Here is a 20,313-nt window from a genome sequence, read left to right as displayed (position 1 = left end):
CCTTTTGGTGTTCTGTTTTACAAGAATGAGTGTATTTTTATAAAAATCTTCTGATATAATGATGATTTTTGTTTTTTGTTTTTTATTAATATAGTCAACCCCATTTATACTTTCTTCAATATTGAACCAGTCCTGCATTTCTACTGAAATGGTTGGTCACAGTGCTGTTTTTGTGCTATGTTGCTGTGACCTCCTTACTGTGGAAAGGAAACAAGACTGATGTTAACAATGTAGTTAAGCAAGAAAATACAGATGGGGCTGAAGGTGGAATACCAATATTGCCACTAAGAGATCAAACAAGCCTACAATCAGATAGTGGTATAATTCATATTAAAACACATAAACCATTTACAACAGCTGACCTTGAAAGTCTGAAAAAAAAATGGATGCCTTCCTGGTTTTCAGAACCGGTGAGATGTTTAAAAGAATTTAAAAGAACAATTAGACTTTATGATCCAGATTTCCAGGACACTGAAATTCTTCTCTCAGAATTTTTTTCAAAAAGGGAAAAACAACAATTTATTGATGAAACTAGAAACAATCCAAATTTAACATCATGGCCAGAGGAAGGAACAGACTTAGAGTTATCTAATAATGAAAATCCATGTTATCTAAGAAAGGCCGGAGAAGATCTATTAGAGGTAGTGAAAAGTTTTTCAAGAAGACCAAATACTTGGGAACTATTTGAGAAAATGAGACAGGAAAGTGGGGAATATCCATCAAAGTTCCTCAATAGAGTGATTAAAGTAGCAGAGGATATGCTTGGATTTGAAAATTTAACTGAACAAAATCTCCAACACCTAAGGAAACAATGTGTGAAAGGCAGTAATACATCTATAAGATCGTATTTTAAACTTCAATGCCCAGACTAGAAAACACTAAGTCTGGAATATTTAAGAAACACTGCAACTTAAGTATTTATAGGTCATAAAGAAATCCTAGAGGAAAAGGATGAAATAATAAAAGAGCTGAAAGCCAAGCTCAAGGAGGCAAATAGCTCAAGTAAACATAAAGAAATTGAAGAAATAAAAAATCTAGCCACTCTGCAATCATACAAACTCACAAGAAATTACACACAAAGCAATCAAAGGAGAAATGTACCCAAATGTTTCCTATGTGGAAAAATGGGTCACATGGTTCGAGATTGTTATTTAAAGGCACAATTATTCCAAGCTAATAACAAACAGAGGTCCTGGAAAAGCAAAGTAAAGTATAGCAGCAACAATACACAAAGAAATACAAAATGTTGTAATTGTAATTGCAAGAATTCATTGCAAGCACCAGACTTAGAAACCATGGAGAGATACATCCAACAAGTAGCGAAACCACGTTATTTGCAATTAGTCCCAGGTGCTGCCAAAAAAGGTCAGTTATGAAGCCAGGTGCATGGGGTAACATCAAAAGGGAAAAATGGGAAAGGAAATGGGGAAAATGAAAAGGAAGGAGAACGAATGCAAATAGAGTATGGGGTCGAAAAGTACAAAATAAAACTAAAGAACAGATAGAAGAAGAAATCTGATTAGATAATGATGTAACAGAGATTAAAGAGAAATTTTTTGGAATGGTGGAATAAGCTACAAAGAAAGAGGAAGGAACAGAACTGGCAACAGTAACAGTCTATAATATACAAAATGCAAATGAATTAATTGAAGCACATGAGCGAACAATAGAAGGATCCAATGGGGAGGAAAATGAATTAACAGAAAACATTCAAATTAAGAGACCTCCTGGAGACAATGACACTGAAGGCAAGGATGATATTACAAAAGAAAATGCCAATGACATAAAAGAAAAGTCAACCTTAAATCCTTATGAAGAAGAATTCCAACCTATAGTAATTGCACAAGAAAAAGCAAACACAAACATTATTATGCCATCCTTGAGTCTTCATGATAATGCAATTCCATTGCAAACTGATGATGGATTGCAAAATGAATGTTCAAAGCAACAAGAAAAGTCTGTAGCTGAAGAACAAAACTGGGATTTGAACAAAATAGAAATACATGCACCTATCATCCAAGTATTCCAACAAAATGAGAACACAGAACCAAGGGTTATGATAAAAGTGGGTAATGAGATCTACCCAGCTCTTATCGATACAGGGGCAACTAAATCTGTTTTAAAAACATCTCCTTAAGACAGCCAAATCAGAAGTTAAATACAAATAATGGGGGCTACAGGGAAAAAACAGAGAGTACCAAAACTAAAATAAAAAATGGTAACTCTAGGACCCCTAACAACAGAACACACATTCTTGTTAATCCCAGAATGCCCAATCAACCTTCTTGGGAGAGATTTTTTGTGTAAAATTGGAGCAACCATTCAATGTGAAAAATCAGAGAAAATCTTTCTACATCTACTCAAAGACTCTTTAAAACATTATCCATTGCTGTTCAAGGGGAAAGTGGATGATGAACAAGTTAACAAGTTCAGAATGAAGGTACAATATTTGAAATACCAAGTGATATACCAGAAGGACTTTGGGCTACACATTCTATAGATGTAGGGATTCTAAAGTCAGCAACACCAGTAAAAGTAGAAGGTAAAGAAGGGACACCACCAAGGATACCTCAATACAAACTAACTAAAGAAGCCATAGATGGAATCAACCCAATTATCCAAAGCTTGTTGGATCAGAAAATTTTAATCCCAACAATTTCAGAATATAATACACCAATAGTACCCATAAAGAAAATGAAATTTAACTCTTAAGGAAAAGTTCAATGGAGACTGGTCCAAGATTTAAGAACAGTAAATAACTTTGTAAAAAAGTTCCATGTAGTCATTCCAAGCCCATCTAAAATAATTTCAGAAATACCAAGTAACTCTAGATATTATACTGTCATTGATCTGTGAAGTGCTTATTTGAGCATTCCAATTGCAAAGGAAAGGCAAAAAATCTTTGCTCTTACTCGGAATGGGACTCAGTGACATGGGGAAGATTACCAGTGGGATTCTGTAATAGCCCAACAGCATTTTGCCAAATCTTGCACCAAGATTTAAATAACATCCAATTCAAAGAAAGCAAAATTGTGCACTATGTGGATGACATTCTTCTTGGCTCTCCATCTGCTAAAGTTTGTTAACAGGACAGTAAAAAACTCCTAGAGTTGTTTAAGAAAGGCCACAAAGTTTCCAAATCAAATCTACAATGGGTTATGCCAAAAGTGGAATACCTAGGATTTATCTTGGAAAAGTGAAAAAGAAAGATTTCTAAAAAAAGAGTAGAGGACATACAGAAGCTCAGTATGCCAAGGACTAAGAAACAGCTGAGAGCCTTTTTAGGAGTGACAGGTTTCTGTAGACAATGGATCCCAGGCTATAGACAAATAACAAAATGCCTTACGGATTTAACCAAAAACACAGTCACAAAACCTTTGAAACTAACAAAAGAGCACCTCCAAGCCTTGACATAGCTCAAAGAAGCAATCATAACAGCTCCAACCTTAGGTATTCCAGACTACAACAAAGAATTCCATCTTATTGTACATGAAGCAAGAGGTATAGCTTCTGGAGTGTTAGTCTAAACTTTAGGACCCAATTTTAGGCCAATGGCATATTATAGTACACAGCTGGATATAACTGAGAAAGGAATGATTCCCTGTTTGAGAGCAATCGCAACCACAGCAAGCATGATTCAAAAGTCATCTGATTTTATATTAGGATCAAAACTTAATGTCTACTCTTCACACCAACTAGAATCCATATTGAAGAAATGTCATTTACAAGCTTGCACACAGCAAAGATTTTCTCAATATGAAATTGTGTTACTAAGCAATGAAAATATCTCTTTAAAACATTGCCAACCATTGAATCCAGCATTGTTGATTCCATATCTGCCGTTGGAAGGAGAGCCCATACATAATTGCCAAGAAACAATATCATTAGTAGAAAAATCAAGAAATGATTTAAAAGACACTCCCTGGAACAACACAACATTGAAATGTATACTGATGATTTGAGCATGATAGTTAACGGAGAAAGGTATACTGGAGCAGCAGTGGTAACACAAACAGAGGTATTATGGTATGCGTCCTTACCAAAGCACATGAGCACTCAAGGGGCAGAGCTAGTTGCTTTATTAAATGCTTTGCAAATTGGGAAAGATAAACAGGTCAATATTTACACAGATTCCCAGTACGCATTCTCAGTAATCCATGCCACAGCAGAAATTTGGAAACAGAGGATTTTTGACAAGTGCCAGCAAAGAGATCACATATGCCAAAGTAATAATGCAACTTCTTGAGGCTGTAAAACTGCCCAAGGAAGTGGCAATAATCCACTGTAGATCACACACAGGGGTTAATGATTATGTGTCCTTAGGAAACCATAGAGCTGACATTACAGAAAATTTGGAGCTAGAGAAGGACCTTTACATATATTGAATTTCTTAATATTTGAACAGGACAATCTAAATAATGCCTATAATGAACAGGAAATTCAATCACAGATAAAGAACTTAGGGGTGAAATAAATAAGAGGCATATGGTTTTCACAACTAAACAAGCCTATCTTGCTTAGAACATTATTTTATCACGTGTGCAATGCAAAACATGCACAAGGAAACTGTGGAACCCAAGCTGTGATCGATTCAGTGAGATGATTTTGGACTGTGCCAGGAATATCCTCACATGCCATAAGAGTTTGTCAAAAATGTAAAATTTGTATGCAGTTCAATCAGGGAGTTTATAAGACCAAAGGGTTAGGAGGTCGTCTCTTAGCATATACTCCATTTGAATGCATACAGATAGATTTTTATCAATATGCCAAAAGACAAAGGGTTTAAGTATTGCCTTGTCATCATAGACAGACTGACTAGGTGACCAGAAGTTTTTCCTGCCAAAAAGAACAACACGGCATTTGTGGTCAAAATCCTATTAAAAGAAATCATACCTAGATTTGGGATTCCCTCAAAATTGGACTCAGGTTGTGGAAGTCACTTTACTCAATCAATATTAAATGAAATTTATAAAAATCTAGGAATACAAGCAACATACCACACACCGTATCATCCCCAAAATTCAGGGCAAGTGGAGAGATTAAATAACGACATCAAAAAACATTGATAGGAAAATTTTGTGCAGAAACACACCAAAAATGGACAGACATTCTGCCATTAGTTCTGTTCCATCTTAGTACATGACCCAGTGGAGATTTGCATATCTCTCCATTTGAGATGCTTATATGGACATGCAATTTGGCAAGGAAGGACTTGTAAACCAGCTTACATGGCAATGATAGGTGGAGACTGTCAATTAACAAAATACATACAAGCTTTACAAACAAGAATAGCAGAGTTGTATGAAATGGGTTTGATACTACAAACAGTACCCCTGGATTACAATTTGGACAACATCAAACCAAGAGACACAGTATACTTAAAAAATTTCAATAGAAAATTGGCTACAGACATAAAATGGACTGGACCACATGAAGTATTGCTTACTACCCCAACAGCTAAAAAAATTGCAGGGAAAGACTCATGGTTCCATTGTTCCCATGTAAAACTAGAAAAATTCAACATCACTGTAATGAACATAGAAGAAAATTAGAAAAAAAATTGCTGAGAAATGAAAACAAAAACTGATTAACATAAAAGTACACCACAAAGAAATAATAGTGACACATAAAGTTAGAGACAACTTTCTAGCACAGAGGAAAAGTATCCCAGAGGAAAAGCAACCCAGAGGAAAAGGATCTCAGAGGAAAAGCATCCCAGAGGAAAATATTTTAAACCAGGCCAGAGGAAAAGATTTTAAACCAGTCCAGAGGAAAAGATTTTAAACCAGCCCAGAGGAAAAGCGTCAGTCAAAGCTGGTAGAGACAATAAACAAAGAGGAAAAGCTCAAATGGACAGCTAAGACTTTGAACTTAATAAATTTGTTTATATAAGAAGAGGACAGATGGAAAATGAGACTAAATTGTAAGACTGAGTGTATTGAAATAATAAAACAAAAGTAATTTCACATATTAGGGAAATAGCATGCATCACTACATAAGTTGGAATAAAGAAGAGATCCATTGGCCAACATGAGAAGTGGAAATCTGAAGAAACGTGATAAGTATTAATTCAACACAACACTATTAGACACAAAACACAAAAATCACAAACTGACATATTGAGAGACCTTGTTTAAATAAACAAGTATCTGAAATTGTATTTATGTGAAATGTAAATATGTATATAGTTATTTCCATAAAGTCTTAGGCAAATAGAAAGATCAATAGATATTTCTATTTGACAGATGTCAGGATGTGGAACAATATATATTATTGTATTATATGTAAAAAATCTCCATAAATAATGTATATATTATATTTAGGTTAGTAACAGTGATAGAGTCTGTAAATATTTAGCATAGCATATATATTGTACATAAGGTTAAGTTATAGATTAGACTAGAGACTTGCAAAATAGTTATAATAAATAGGGAATAGATTAGGAGTAATTTAAGTTAAACATAGCATAGACAATTAATTATACATAGGAATAGACTTAAGCTGCATTGGCAGATAGCAAACTTTGTTTATTGAAAGCTGATGCTGAAATTGTGTTTAATGGAAATATATATATATGTATGTATATATATAGATATAGATAAGTTAGTCTGCAAATAATATATATATATACATACATACATATATATATATAAATAATAAGATAGGAAAACTTTGTTTTAGTTAACTTAGCAAAAGTAGTATTAGCATTAAGATTCAAATTTCTTTTATGGTTTTGTTCAAACATTTATTGTACTGAATTTATTGTAAAACCCAAAACTACCCTTACCCAAACTTTCCTGCAAAGAATTCCTTAGAGTAGATTTAGTAAATTGGTAACCATAATAAAAATAAGTGACCTTGGGAAGGTCACAACAAAAAAAGGGGACAATTGTGGAAAGGAAACAAGACTGACAGTTGGTGGGGGAAGGGGCAACTGGGAGTGGCAGTTGGGTCTTGTGACTAGCACTTCCTTCCTGCCGGGTTTGACTTCCTTCCTGGTGTTGGGAGGTGGAAGGAGTGTTGGCTTCCCAGTCTGGATTTGGAGTGCCTCTTCTCAGTTCGGCCCGAAGACACAAATCCAATCAGCTCTGAATGTTAGAACTTTTCCTTGGTTGCTTACTGTCTACCGCTAAGTTTCTGAATTTGACAAAGTTAACACAGATATAGAGTAGATGGGCGTGGGAGAAATCCTCCACCAGCCTGTGAGGCCAGGCCTCAGCTCCAAGCTGAGGAAGGCTCCAACCTTACTTAGGGACATCCCTTGCCCCTCTTTCCTGGTACCTCTCCAATCCAAACTGGTTATTAAACTTAATCTTATTTGAATTCGCAGTCAGATAAGTGGACTATCTTTTCTGGGGCATAGAGGGAGCTGAACATCAGTTCAGTCATTCAACGACAAACAGTCCTTATTGGACCCCTGCTGCTTCCTCTCAGCAGGGGGCATCTCTCTTCTTTGCCTCACCAGCAGCAATATTCCCTCTCTCCCTTCAACTCCTCCCTACCCTGCTACAAACCTTCCTTATCCCCCACTTTTGCAATCCCCCTATCTTTTCCAATAAATATTACATTACTTAAAGTTTTTCTATTAAAATCCATCAAGGACATTGTCTACAGTTTTTCCTCTTTTCTGACTCAACTTGGTCTAGAAATCAGGTTCATATTTTGTCAGATAAAGAACCTGGAAAAGCTATTTTCCTATTTTCTTCCCAAGGATTTTATACAATATTGGAATTAATCATTATTTAAATTTTGGGTAGAATTTGCTTGTAAATCCATCTAATTCTGGGGACTTTTTCTTTGGTAATCGATTTATAATTTTTTATCTTTTTCTAAGATAAGATTATATGAATTCTCTAGTTCCTATCATGTACTAAGCAATTTATATTTTTATAAATATTCATCCATTTATTATTTATCTATATTCGTTAAGACTGTGAATTTTATTAACCTATAGTAGGGCAAAAGAGTTCCTAATAATTTCTTTGATTTCATCTTCATTGTCTGATTTCTTTTTTCATTTTTGATATTGATAATTTAATTTTCTCCTTTCATTTTAAAATCATGCTGGCAAATGGCTTATCTATTTTATTGTGGTTTGTTTTTTTTTATCCAAGAAAAAATCTCCTAGTTTATTTATCAATTTTTTTGCCTTAATTTTTTAACCTCTTCTTTGATTTTTCAAGATTTCTATTCTAGTATTTAAGTGAGAGGTTTTTAATTTGTTGGTTTTCAAAATTTTTTATTTGCATACTCAATGCATTGATCTGGTCTTTTAATGAAAGCACGGGAATAAAAAACTGGTAGGTTGTCTATTGTTGTCCTTATCTTTAATGAGATTATTTGCTTCTATGATTTGTTCATTCTTTGAGATGAAGTTATTTAGTTTCTAATTAATTTTTAACCTTTGCTTTATTGAATGTAATTTTGTGGCCTTGTGGTCTGTAAATGATATATTTACTATTCCTGCTTTACTCTGTAAAGTTTTTGTGCTCTTATACATGATCAATTTTTATGAAAGTACCATGTACAATTCAGATACATGTATATTACTTCCTATTCAATATTCCCAAGAAGTCTATCACACCCCAAAAGGTTCTTAAAAATATTTAGAAAATCAAGAGCAGAAATCAGAGGATGTTTTAAATATATGTTAGGTTCTGTAAAGATATAATGTCAGGAGTGCCAAAACTCAGAGAATTAGCTAAGGCTGACAAGGAATTCTAAAGTTGATAAAAAGGGTGATTAAAAAAATAAAGCTAAAAACAGGATTGCTCAAGTTGGATGGGATGATGAAACAAAATAAAAGAGAGAGCATAATTATTCAGTTTTTATATTGCTTGTTTTTTCCAAGGAAAATAATAATTATATTGAAAGAGTGAGCTTTTAGGGAAATGAATATTAAGTAGGAAAATAGTAAGAGATTACCTAGGTGCCTTTCATTAGTTAAAGATGATTTTATAATACAGAATACAGTAAAACATTGTCAGAGATCTCTGAACGACTAGAAAGAAGGAATGCAGGGATTAGAGAATAGGAAATGTTTCTAATTTTCATGAAAAGGAAGAGAATGAAATGAACAACAGTGAGTATAACTCTGATGATTGGCAAATTTTTTTGGCATATTTGTATCGAGTGTGACTTGGCATTTGTCTTGGATCCTTGTTGTTTACTGATGTAAGATTTTTGTTTTTGAACTGATATCTTCCCTTTAACAAGGTTACCTTGAGTACCCACTTCCCCTTTTAATATCAGATTGGTAATTATTATTTATTCATTTTTAGCTTGAACTGATTTCTTATATTCTAAGTGCTTAGACTTTAAAAATGAGAGTAAAGAATGATGGGAGAAAAAGATCAATGAGGTAAGACAAAGGGAAGTTTGCTCCCTAGATAGAGTTTACCTGGTAAATGCCTCTCTGAAAAAAAAGTACATGTGGCATACTTTTAAATTACAATTACATTGTTAACATTTTCTGAATTACTTCCTTAAATCCAGGCAATCAACAAAATAATAAATCAATCCATGGTTGGGTTTACTGATTTTTGAAGTGCTTGAACTGAAAATTTAAGAAATTTTGTGGATCCAGCACAACCTTATTTAAAGGCAAGTCTGCCTCTAGGCAAGCATGAACCTCTAGAAATTTGTATTAGATAAAGAGGCCTAAATAGGAGGAATTGCTAGATCACAGAGTCCCTGAACTAACTTTTCTGGACCAAACCTAGAATGCTGGTCAAGGTTCTAGACAAGTAGAGTCAATCCCTGAACTGAATGGAAGCCTCCTTGAACTAAAATTAAGACTCTTGAGATTAAATAGCTCAAGAGTAATAAAGGGAAGAATCATAATGAGAAAGAGCAAATTCAAACTTTGTCCTTTACTGATATTTCAACTTATTCAGACATAGGCTTTCATCATTTTTTCTTTGGTTTACTGAAATAGCTTCCTAATTGGTCTCTCTGCCCTTAAGAAAAAAAATCTGATTTTGTTCTTCCATTCAATAAACTCCAGTGACTACTGCTTATAGGATAGCATATGAATGTCTTGTTTGGATATTAAAGTCCTTCTCAACCTGGTTGCTGGCCCTTGACTACATTTCAGGCCTTATTATATATTATATCTCATCCTGTACTCCATGATCTGCCAAACTGGTCTTCTCTTTCTTCCCCACACGTGACACCACACCCCTATGCCTTTGCAAAGATGGCATCCTATCTCCTCAACTCTGTAGCACAGAATCTATCAGTTCCTCTTGTGAATTTTACATTTACTCCACCCTGCTTAGTCTAACAAAACAGGAATGTCTACATCCATACTTAAGGATTAAGTGTTGAGAAGGATGACCTATGACAGACATGTCCTAGCAAATGACAAATCAGAAACAACTGACAGACCCCCTAGGCTGTCCTAAATGAAGCTTAAGCTACCATTGGTACATGTGAGATGCAGGAAGTGCCTCTCTCCGGCCTCTTTTCACGGAGAGCTGGCTCTGACTCTGGTAGCAGAGAGGTGGCTGGTGGCAGCGTGCTGCAAGTCTTGGTATCTTGGTGTGGCTGCAGCTATTGTCTGGGTATGGCGGTGAGTATCCTTGATTCAGTAACTGGGAGAAGCTTAATATTGTAGGTCAGGTGAGGCATCTTCACTGAACTCTCTTGGAGTTTAGACTGATTCCTTTTTCCTTTACCTTGCAAAACACTATCCTCTTAGGAAGTCTCTAATCTTCTGAGGAGGCCTCACAGTGGAGGTCTTTCAACTCCCCCTGGCACAGGCTAGGCTAGAGAAATCCTATACCCTTTTCCCTCTCTCTTCTTCTTAATTCCTTCACTCTATATTAATTAAACCACCATAAAATTTCCAAACTGACTTGAGTATTTTATTTGGGATTTGAATTAAATCCCTGGCGACCAATTAAATTTACAGTCTCAACCCTAAATTTACCCTTATACTCTGACTCAGCTCAAGCACTGCCATTTATAGAAAGCCATAAATGATCCCTAGAAAAGTTAGTGTCTTCACTTCATAATTAATTTGTAATGAATTACTTTATGTTTATTATATATTCTGCATATTTTATATGTCAGGTTCTTTCTTGGATAAAAGGGTCCCTGAGAATGGGAACTTTGTCTTTATATCCTTAGCACTGAGTAGCACCTAGTACAAAGTAGACACTTATTAAAAATGATTACTTGTTGAAGAGATAAGAGAAAGTGGAACAAACAATTCCTAAAACTTCAACTAGTTTTCTCTTGAGGGGTGGAAGCAAGATACAGGGCAATAAGGTAAGTCTGGATGCTAATACAGGCAGACACATTTAAAATTGACAAAAGGATTAACTTCCTAATAATTACAGCTACCAAAGTATACTTCAGGAAATAATGGATCCTCTTCCCAGTGGCAGTCTTTAAGCAAATGTTATTAGATGTATAACAGATGGCCTCTGAAATTCAATCCAACAAAATCTCTAATTCTGTGAATGTAGAGTTCTAATCTAGCATGATGTAATTTAATGTGGATAAATGTTAAGTCCTACATTTATGTTCAAACAGTACAGGATGGAGGAGGCAAATCTAAACAAAAGTTAAAGTGAAAAAAATTCTGGTGTTTTTAAGTGGACTATGAACTCAATACAAGTCAACAGTTTATTATAGAAACTTAAAAGACTACATAAAATCTTAAGCTACACTAACAGAGCCACAGAGATTTAAAAAAAATGACAGATGAAAATTATAGTATGGCCATAATACATATGTATCTTCCTGTTCGGCTTTGTGCGCCCATAACATTTCAGGAGGGGCAATCACAGACCAGGATGGTGAGAAGATGGGATAAATAGACAGAGAGAGTGAAGAGTGACAGATAAACAAATAACATAAAATGAATCACAATCCTCCTTCCCTTCAGTTCTAAAGTGGGGGCCTATGGGTACAGAAAACTGCTTACTGCCAGAAACAGATTGTATCTTAGTTTTGCTGAACTTTTCTCTCCCTCTTTTTTTAGAAGGAATAGTTTTTTAGGTAGGAGAGGGGGCAAGGATATATTCAGGCAAGAATAATACATAAATAAAAGAACACTCTATTTCAAATATGAATAACACAGAAATACGTTTTGAACAGTGCTACATGTATAACCCAGTAGAACTGCATGTCAGCTTCGGGAGTGGGGAGGAAGGGGATCATGAATCATGTAACCATGGAAAAATATTCTAAATAAAAAAAGAAAAAAGAGTAATACATTAGAACAAAAGATACCAATAAAAATAAAATAAACCACAAACCTGGTTTCAATATTCTATGAAGTTGGTCATTTAATTTGAAGATACTCCATCAAAAAAGACAAGTCAAGAAAGATATGGAATACGGGCCCAAAAAGGAGAGAAAAGGGGGTCTGGGAAGAATAGCTTATTTAAGTGAACTCAAATGTATTGTACATTAAGAAGAAAGGATAAAAAATCACCATCCAGCTAACATACCTCATCAGAAACTTTAAACCTTCGCAATAATGCCACCACCTTCTGCTTGAAGTTTTGTTGCTGTAAGCCAAGGAGGAAATAAAATCAGAATTCATAGAAAAAGCTTTCTTTCTATGTTATACAAAATATAGATCAGTTTGAAATGGTAACTTAGTAACCATAAAATTCCATAGGGTCTGTTTTCCTACTGATGATAGAATATTCTCAATGTAGTAGAGCCTTACTCTCTGCAACAGGGATAATGTGTACCTAATTCCACCTGGATAACTCTCTATGGTGGGAGAAGGCCCTAAGCTTGACTTGGGAACATAAAGTCATATCAAAAAGCTTCACCCTATCAGAAAAATATATTATTAGGACTGCAACAAAGAGATCCAGGACAGATTAATATGGAATACCATGTTTCTTAATTCATAGAGGAGGAATGCAAATAGAATTTATTTTATGTCTATAGGAATTATCCAAACTTTCCCTTTCATGTTGTTTTTATTAAATTTCAACATTTACTGACAGAATCACCCAAACTACAACTTTGGTACACTGAATCCAAAAGCATTTTAGTCAAAAAATTAAATAAGCATCTAAGTATCTGCACACAAAATGGCCATTTAAGCTTACAATTTGTACCCTAAATAAACACTGTTAATATACTCATCTTCTGAGTATGTCTTCCTTAAGAGCCATTAAATTCACATAATTCTGTGATTCCTTAAAATGAAGATCAGTTGAAGAGCTTCTCATCTTTTGAAGCTATAATTGGCATTTTTCTCTCCTCTTTTACTTTCTTTCCTTAAGATATGCTCTTATTTATACTTATGATTCAAACAGAAATTTATATGCTCTAGAGTATATGCAATTTACTCTTTTTGTTCCTATTCATGCACTGCCAAATGAGAAAACCATATTGACTGGGTGTCCACTATATATTTATTTATATGATAGAATCTCAAGTAGGCACTAACTCTGGGAAGGTAATTTTTTTATACCTCCCCTATTATATATATTCACTATCCCACTCACTACAGTAGTGTTTTTCAAAACTTTTGATTTCTCCTTAAATCTGCCATTGCTGCCATTATCTTTAACCTCAAACCTCACAGCTGAGAACTTTGCTTGATATTTTCCTTGAGAAATAGAGGCCATTCACAATTCTCAGCTCCTAATTTCACACCACTCATCTCACATGACATTGAAACTTTTCTCCTTGTTAACCTTAGCAAACTATATGCAAAACTGATCTCATTTCATCCTATTTTCTCAAACAGATTCCCCTCTATCATTCCTACTCTAATTTTCAATCTCTGTTGTTCTATTGGTTGCTTCCCTGATACCTTCAAACAAACACATGTCTACTAACCTAAAAAAAAAAATCCTCAATGAGTGCCTCCAATTTCTTTCCTCTCAATTTCCCCGATATTCTGCATTCCAGATTCTGACCTCATCATTAAGCTAAACCTGCTCTATACAAAGATAGAAGTGACCCCTTAATTGTCAAATCCAATGCCTTTTCTCAAATCTTTATCTTTCTCACCCTCTTTGAAGCCTCTAACATTGTTTGTGGATCACCCTTTTCTCCTTGGTACTTAATCTTCTCTCTAGATTTTCATTATTTGCTTTCATAAACCATTTGCTTTCTTTGGGTTGTCCTATCTATCTGACTCTTGACACTGCTCTTATCTTTTTTTGCTGGATCTTCTAGGTCATAACTTTCAAACTTGAGTATTCTTCAAGGCTCTATTCTAGACTCTCTTCTCATTCTAAATGATTTTGCTTGTGAACTCATCAGCTTCTAAGGATTTGATCATTATCTCTATGAAGATAATTCTCATATCTAATTATCTAGCCTTCATCTCTCCTGATTCTCCAGTCTTGCATCTCCAAAAGTGTATTAGACAACTGGATATCCAATAAACATTTTAACTCAAAAATGTTCAGCACTGAACTTATCTTTCCCCCCAAACCCTCTCATCTTTCTAACTTTATTACTGTAAGGACATTTTTATCCTCTCTGTAAAAGTGGAATCCTAGACTCCTTTCTCTCTCTTCCTCCACATTTAATCTGTTACCACATCCTATCAATTCTACATTTATAATCTCTCATGTATGTACAACAGAAGTAGAGAATCTCATTACCTCATTCCTGAATTAATTCAATAGCTGGTTCTCTTTCCTACTTGCCATCATTACAGCCTGTTAGCTACTGCCTGCCTTAAATCTCTCCCCACTCCAGTCCAATCCTCCACTCAGCCCACATGGTTATTTCCCCAAAGTACAGTTCTGAATGCCTTATTTCCTCAATAAACTCCAGTGGCTCTCTAATTCCAGTATCAAATATAAAATCCTCTGATTGATTTTTAAAGAACTTTATAACCTATCTCCTTAATGCCTTTCCATTCTTATATCTAAATCCTCTCTTAAGTATTCTGTAATCCAAAGATGTTAGCCTCTTTGCTTTCCCTCAAACAAGGGACTCCATTGCATAACTTTTCTCAGGCTGTCTTCTATGTCTTTTATGTCTCCCTCCTCACTTCCCCCTCCTGGTTCCTCAGTTTCCTTCAAGTCTCACCTGAAATCCTATCTTCTATAAGTCTTTTCTGATCCTCCTTAATATTAGTGCCTTCCCTCAGAAATAATCTTCTCCATTATGTCCCCCTATTAGACTGCAGAAGGTCCTTGAGGGAAGGAGCTTTCTTTCTATCTATAGTACTTAACTATGCACTATGCCTGGCACATGGAAGGTATTTAAATGCTTGCTGACTTGACAATGTTCTTCTTTTTCAATGTCTTCAAAAGCACACATGTATTCAACTGTGTTAACCATACCATATATTCCTCTGTGGCAGCTTTAATACATCACTCAAATAAATGAGTAAATAAACCCATTTATTACTTATAATTATGATCATACTGGTCATTATTGATATTATTAATATAACAGAATCTGTTAGGAATAGAATAGTAAATAATAATCATAAACATTAAAGCCCAAGGATATCTCTGTAAGAATTAATGAAGCCTAAGAAAGTGATGTTTTTCTCTGAATGTCTTATTTGCTCCTTTTCCAATGATGATAGGAGAATATGCCGGCCAACTTTATAATTAATTTCTATACTGATAACCACTGTAAAATCCTAACAGCATTATGAGATCAAATGCAATTATTATAGCGTGTCTTCATTTTAAAGAGGTAGAATTTTATTCTTTACCTATCTCTAAAAAAAGACATTTATGCCAAATGACCCTACATCTTCTCAAGCCATTTTCTCTAGCACTGGCTACATACATTTTTCTCATATCAAGCTTCAAACTGATCTTAGAAGGGAGTCAGAATATCCCTTATTCCCTATTGTTACTTCCAGTTTTATCCTTTGCTTCCAATCCTCAGTAACACCTCCTCTCATCTGAAGTTCATACTTTCCAAATTTGACAAAATGTAGAACATACTGAAGAACATATGGCAGCTAGTGGATAGAGTGCTGGGCATGAAGTCAGGAAGATTCATCTTTCTGAGTTCAAATCTTGGGTAAGTCACTTAGTCATTTTTGCCTCAGTTATTCATCTGTAAAATGAGCTAGAGAATGAAATGGCAAACTATTTAAGTATCTTTGCCAAGAAAACTCTCAAATAGGGGTCACAAAGAGTATGACATAACTGAACAACAACAGAATATGCTGGTTCTAAATCACTCAAATTTCATGCTGCCATATCTTTTTTCACTGAGCCTAGACAAATCCTAACCTAGGATTACACTCACTAACTGCCTCATTGATTCCTACCCACAGCTGTTGCTAAATAGGACTGAAAGGAGTCATTCAAATGAGCTTGAATGGTTACACTACAAACTGTAATCTCAATGGGGCAACAAGGCGATTGTTTTCTTTCTCTCAGATTTCTCTACTGCTCATCACAAAGACTGTTCCAAATCTTTTTCAAAACTCCTTCTCCTTCTAGTCAGTTGAAGAAATGACCTTATCCTTTCCTGAGACAACAAGGACAATTCACTATGAGCTCTCTCCTATCCATTTTGGTCCTATCCCCTTCTACTTCTACAGAAGATAGCTCTCTGTCAATTATGCAGTTTTTCCAATTTCATGCCTAAGGCTACTTGTCCTTTAAAAAACTTTATTATATCTTACTAAGCCCCTTAGGTGTCATTCTATAATTCTCTTCCCTTTCTTGGCCAAAGTCCTAGAAAAAACCTGTCTAAAATCTCTACTTTCACTTCCTCTCTTCTCACTCTTCAACCCTGTTTTCAATTCTCAACATTCAAATGAAATTGTTCTCTCCGAAGTTACTGATGATGTCAAATCTGATGGTCTCTTCTAAAACTTCATCTTTCTTGACTTAGAAGGTGCTTGACACTGCTGACTAGCCCTTTACTCTGTTTGGGTTTTTGTTGGCTCTCCTCTTACTTGGCTATTCTTTATTTTGCTGTATCATCAAACATATTAAATCTGCTATCTGTGGTTTGCATCCCAAGGCTCTGTCTTGGGCACTCCTTTTCTTTCACTTTCTAAGGTGGTGACCTTATCAGCTCCAATGAGCTTATCTTTCAAGATGGGTAATTTCCAGACCTACATATATAGTCCCAATCTTTTCTAAACTTCAGTACCAATAAACCAACTATCTATTTCAAAATAGGTGTCTCCTATACATTTTAAACTCATTGTTTCTAAAATAGAATTTATTAGCTTTCTTCCTCCACTCACCTTCAATCTATTCTCTTCAACAAACTTCTTGTTTCTTATTAAGGCACCAACATCCATCTATTCTCTCAAGTTCACAACCTTGGTAATAGCACTGACTCCTCACTCTCTCTCACCTCTGATATACAAAATGATATCTCATATATGTTCCCTTCCCAATGTTCACAGAGTCATCATGTGGTTTTATTTATTTCTTATATCAATCTAATAGTCTCCTAATTGTTCTCTCTGACTCAACTCTCTTCCAATTACAGTCTGACCACTATACAACTACTAAAGTTATTTTCCTCCAATCATGTCTCTTCCTTACTTAATAAGAGTCCTTACTTTTTCAAGACTCAACTAAAATTCTACCTTCTACAAGAAGTTTTTTCTGATTTCTTTAGTTATCAGTGCCATTCCTCTCAAAACATTGTGTATATTCTCTATGTGCTTATGTATGTATATGTTATCTCTTTAGACAATGTAAAATCAAATACTTGAAAATAGTAACTTTTGTCCTTGTATCTCTAGGACCTAGCAGTAAGTGTTTAAAAATTAAATGTATATACATGTATATTTATACATACATATACAGTAGACATCCAGAATTTTTTAAAGGGATATATATATATATATATATCTGGTCAATTTTAGTGCCAGTCTCCATCATCAGTTCAAATAGTGAGAGTTTTCAGATTTTTGTGTTCCCTAATTCTCTAAAAAAAGCTGCTGAGTGTAGGCCCTATATGGTATAACTTCATTCCTTAAAGGGGATGATTATCCACCACAATGATGGTATGTATATAAAATGAAAATAAAACTTTTTTGCATCTTCTATTCAACTAGAATATAAAATGAGAGAATTTTGTTATCATCAAAGATAAAAATTTAACTCTGAGATAGATTCTAAAGTACAAGAAATTGTCTCTGATAACATGTTATGCTTTTTCAAGGCTATGATCTGATTCCTTATTAAACTATTATTTTCAACAAAGGAATATCCACCCAGGTGCTCCTTCTGAAGGAAAACATACTTTTCTGCTAAAAGAGTATTTGTTTTGAAATCATTTGTTTTGAAAATTCACTCATCTCAATATAGCTGTTACAATGTACATAGATATAAATGGCCAACGTGAAGTGATTAAAACTTTTTTAAATCAAAAGAAGCAAAACTTTAGCAATCAGGTACAATTAACAAAAATTGTGGAACAAGTATTGCCTGATTGTCTACTTCATTTAAAATAAGGCATTTCTATTTTAAAAGACTAAAATTTTTATTTTTAGACCAATAGATGTACTTATATTATACCATTAATTATAACAATTGCTTAAAAATAGACTAATATTTAAATGAAAGGTGAAAATTATTAGGTAAAAACTGATGTTGGAAAAGTTTGCTCTGAAGCAAATCTCTACTTCCATTATGAGTATAGGAAAGAACTCTGAAACAAATCAGAGGAATAATTTCTACCCAAACTTGACAAATTCTATAGCAAAGTCATGTTTTAAACACTTTATAGTCAAGACATATGAGAAGCCAAGTGTATTAACATATGTACTAATGTTAGCGTAAAAGCAGATTTACCATGTTTGCTGGTATTTAGGGTGCACTGCGTTTAATCAGATGAAATCCAACTTTCTCCCAAGACCATATTTTTTTCTTCTTGTGCCTAAGACAGTCACATTTGGAGCTGCATTTAAGGCTTAAACAGTGGCAAATATGTTAAATATTCTAATATCTCTATTAATTGGAATTTACTTCTCAAAAATCCAAAAAAACTAAAGAGAATTTTCAAAAGCAACTGGAGCCATCAGCTATAATATTAAGATGTGTAAATCTAATCAGAAAAAGAGCCAGTTTCTGCAGTTAATTAATAAAAGAAAAGTAGTTTATTTACTGATCCTTAACTTCATATTATCCCCCATTCAGAAACAAACTCAGGAGGAGCTATCCTTTGCCTTTATATAACTTAGAGGGGTTGTGAGAGTTAAGATATCACATAAATGTAATTTATCATAAATTCACATTTAATTTGTAAAATATCTTACCTAACCTAGGCAATATCAAAATTTCCTTTTATTGTGTGGATTTTTTTCATTCTGTTGAAATGCCAAACAAAAGAATTTTATTTTATAAATCTTAATTTTTATAATACAAGGGCACTGAAGTATGCCAACTTTTATCAGGCAACAGAAAAATGCCTTAAAATAAAGGCACTAATCAAAGAAAAGTGCAGTTCCTTTTGCTTTTAGGATACTTTCTGTCTTCCAGGATTAGCAATGTATATAAAATTACGAGACAAATACGATACTGAGAGTAGATGATATCAAATTTCCATGTTAATTCATTATCAAATGCAGCAAAGATGAATAAAGAATTTTTCCAAACATTCAAGTTTGTACTTGCTTTAAAAAAAAAAAAAACTTAGAAAGATAAGGAATACCCAGGCATCAAAAGGCAAGGGTTCAACTCTAGTCATTGGAGATCTCCACTAGCTATTATTTTATATGATGAAATAAAATTGAAATGAAAAGTCCTGCCTCAAGAGATATTCAATCTTAAGAAAGGTTAATCTACTATAGAAGGAAAGAATTATGGTTTTATTTAGTTTACTGGTGATTTCTGAGAACATTTTGGTCCATTTATATCGCTCTTGCATGTATTTATTGTGCTGTATCAAACCTGGGGAAATGGGACACTATTTCAGCTTCATGCTTTAGGGCTAGTACTAACCTTAGAAAGAATTAAATTTCTGTCAGACACATTAAGCACAAAAGAGTTAACTTCAATGCACTGTAGTTGAATATTCTTAAGGATTTCTGGTTGTCTATGCTGATCACTGGTTTAGAAACAGGAAACAGAAGAGTTCATTTCCAGGTTCTCTTACTTTTAGAAATGACTCATTCCCTAATAAAGTTTCCCTGAGTCTATTCTTATAGTTTGTACTGAATCCTGAAGGACAATATTGATACAGCAATTCTTATCTGAGTACATGGGAAAGGTCAAGAAATTTATTTTTAAGGGTCAAAATAAATAGAATGGATTTTGGTTAATCCATTAATAGGAAAGAGAACTTTCAAAAACCCAAATTAAAATGATTCTACATTGAGAAATTGTGTTAGGATTTGGATGTTCATTAATTGAGAAACTTTTGCTAGAA

At 34.2% G+C, this 20,313-nt stretch overlaps 1 protein-coding gene across 13 annotated transcripts in view; it reads right to left on the bottom strand.

The window, feature by feature from the left end:
- The window catches only part of PACS2 (phosphofurin acidic cluster sorting protein 2), a 414,540-nt gene that overhangs the window by 177,068 nt on the left and 217,159 nt on the right, over positions 1-20,313 (bottom strand). For all 13 annotated transcript variants that reach the window (XM_007473322.3, XM_007473321.3, XM_056821215.1 and 10 more), the window contains one exon: positions 12,465-12,524. In XM_007473322.3, coding sequence (XP_007473384.1) covers positions 12,465-12,524 — 60 coding nt within the window. The remainder of the gene's footprint in view (positions 1-12,464; positions 12,525-20,313) is intronic.

This window comes from Monodelphis domestica, chromosome 1 (assembly GCF_027887165.1).
Source record: "Monodelphis domestica isolate mMonDom1 chromosome 1, mMonDom1.pri, whole genome shotgun sequence".
NCBI classification, from domain to species: Eukaryota; Metazoa; Chordata; class Mammalia; order Didelphimorphia; family Didelphidae; genus Monodelphis; species Monodelphis domestica.
The sequence above is the reverse complement of the archived record's forward strand: the minus strand, read 5'-3'. Positions and strand labels throughout refer to the sequence as shown.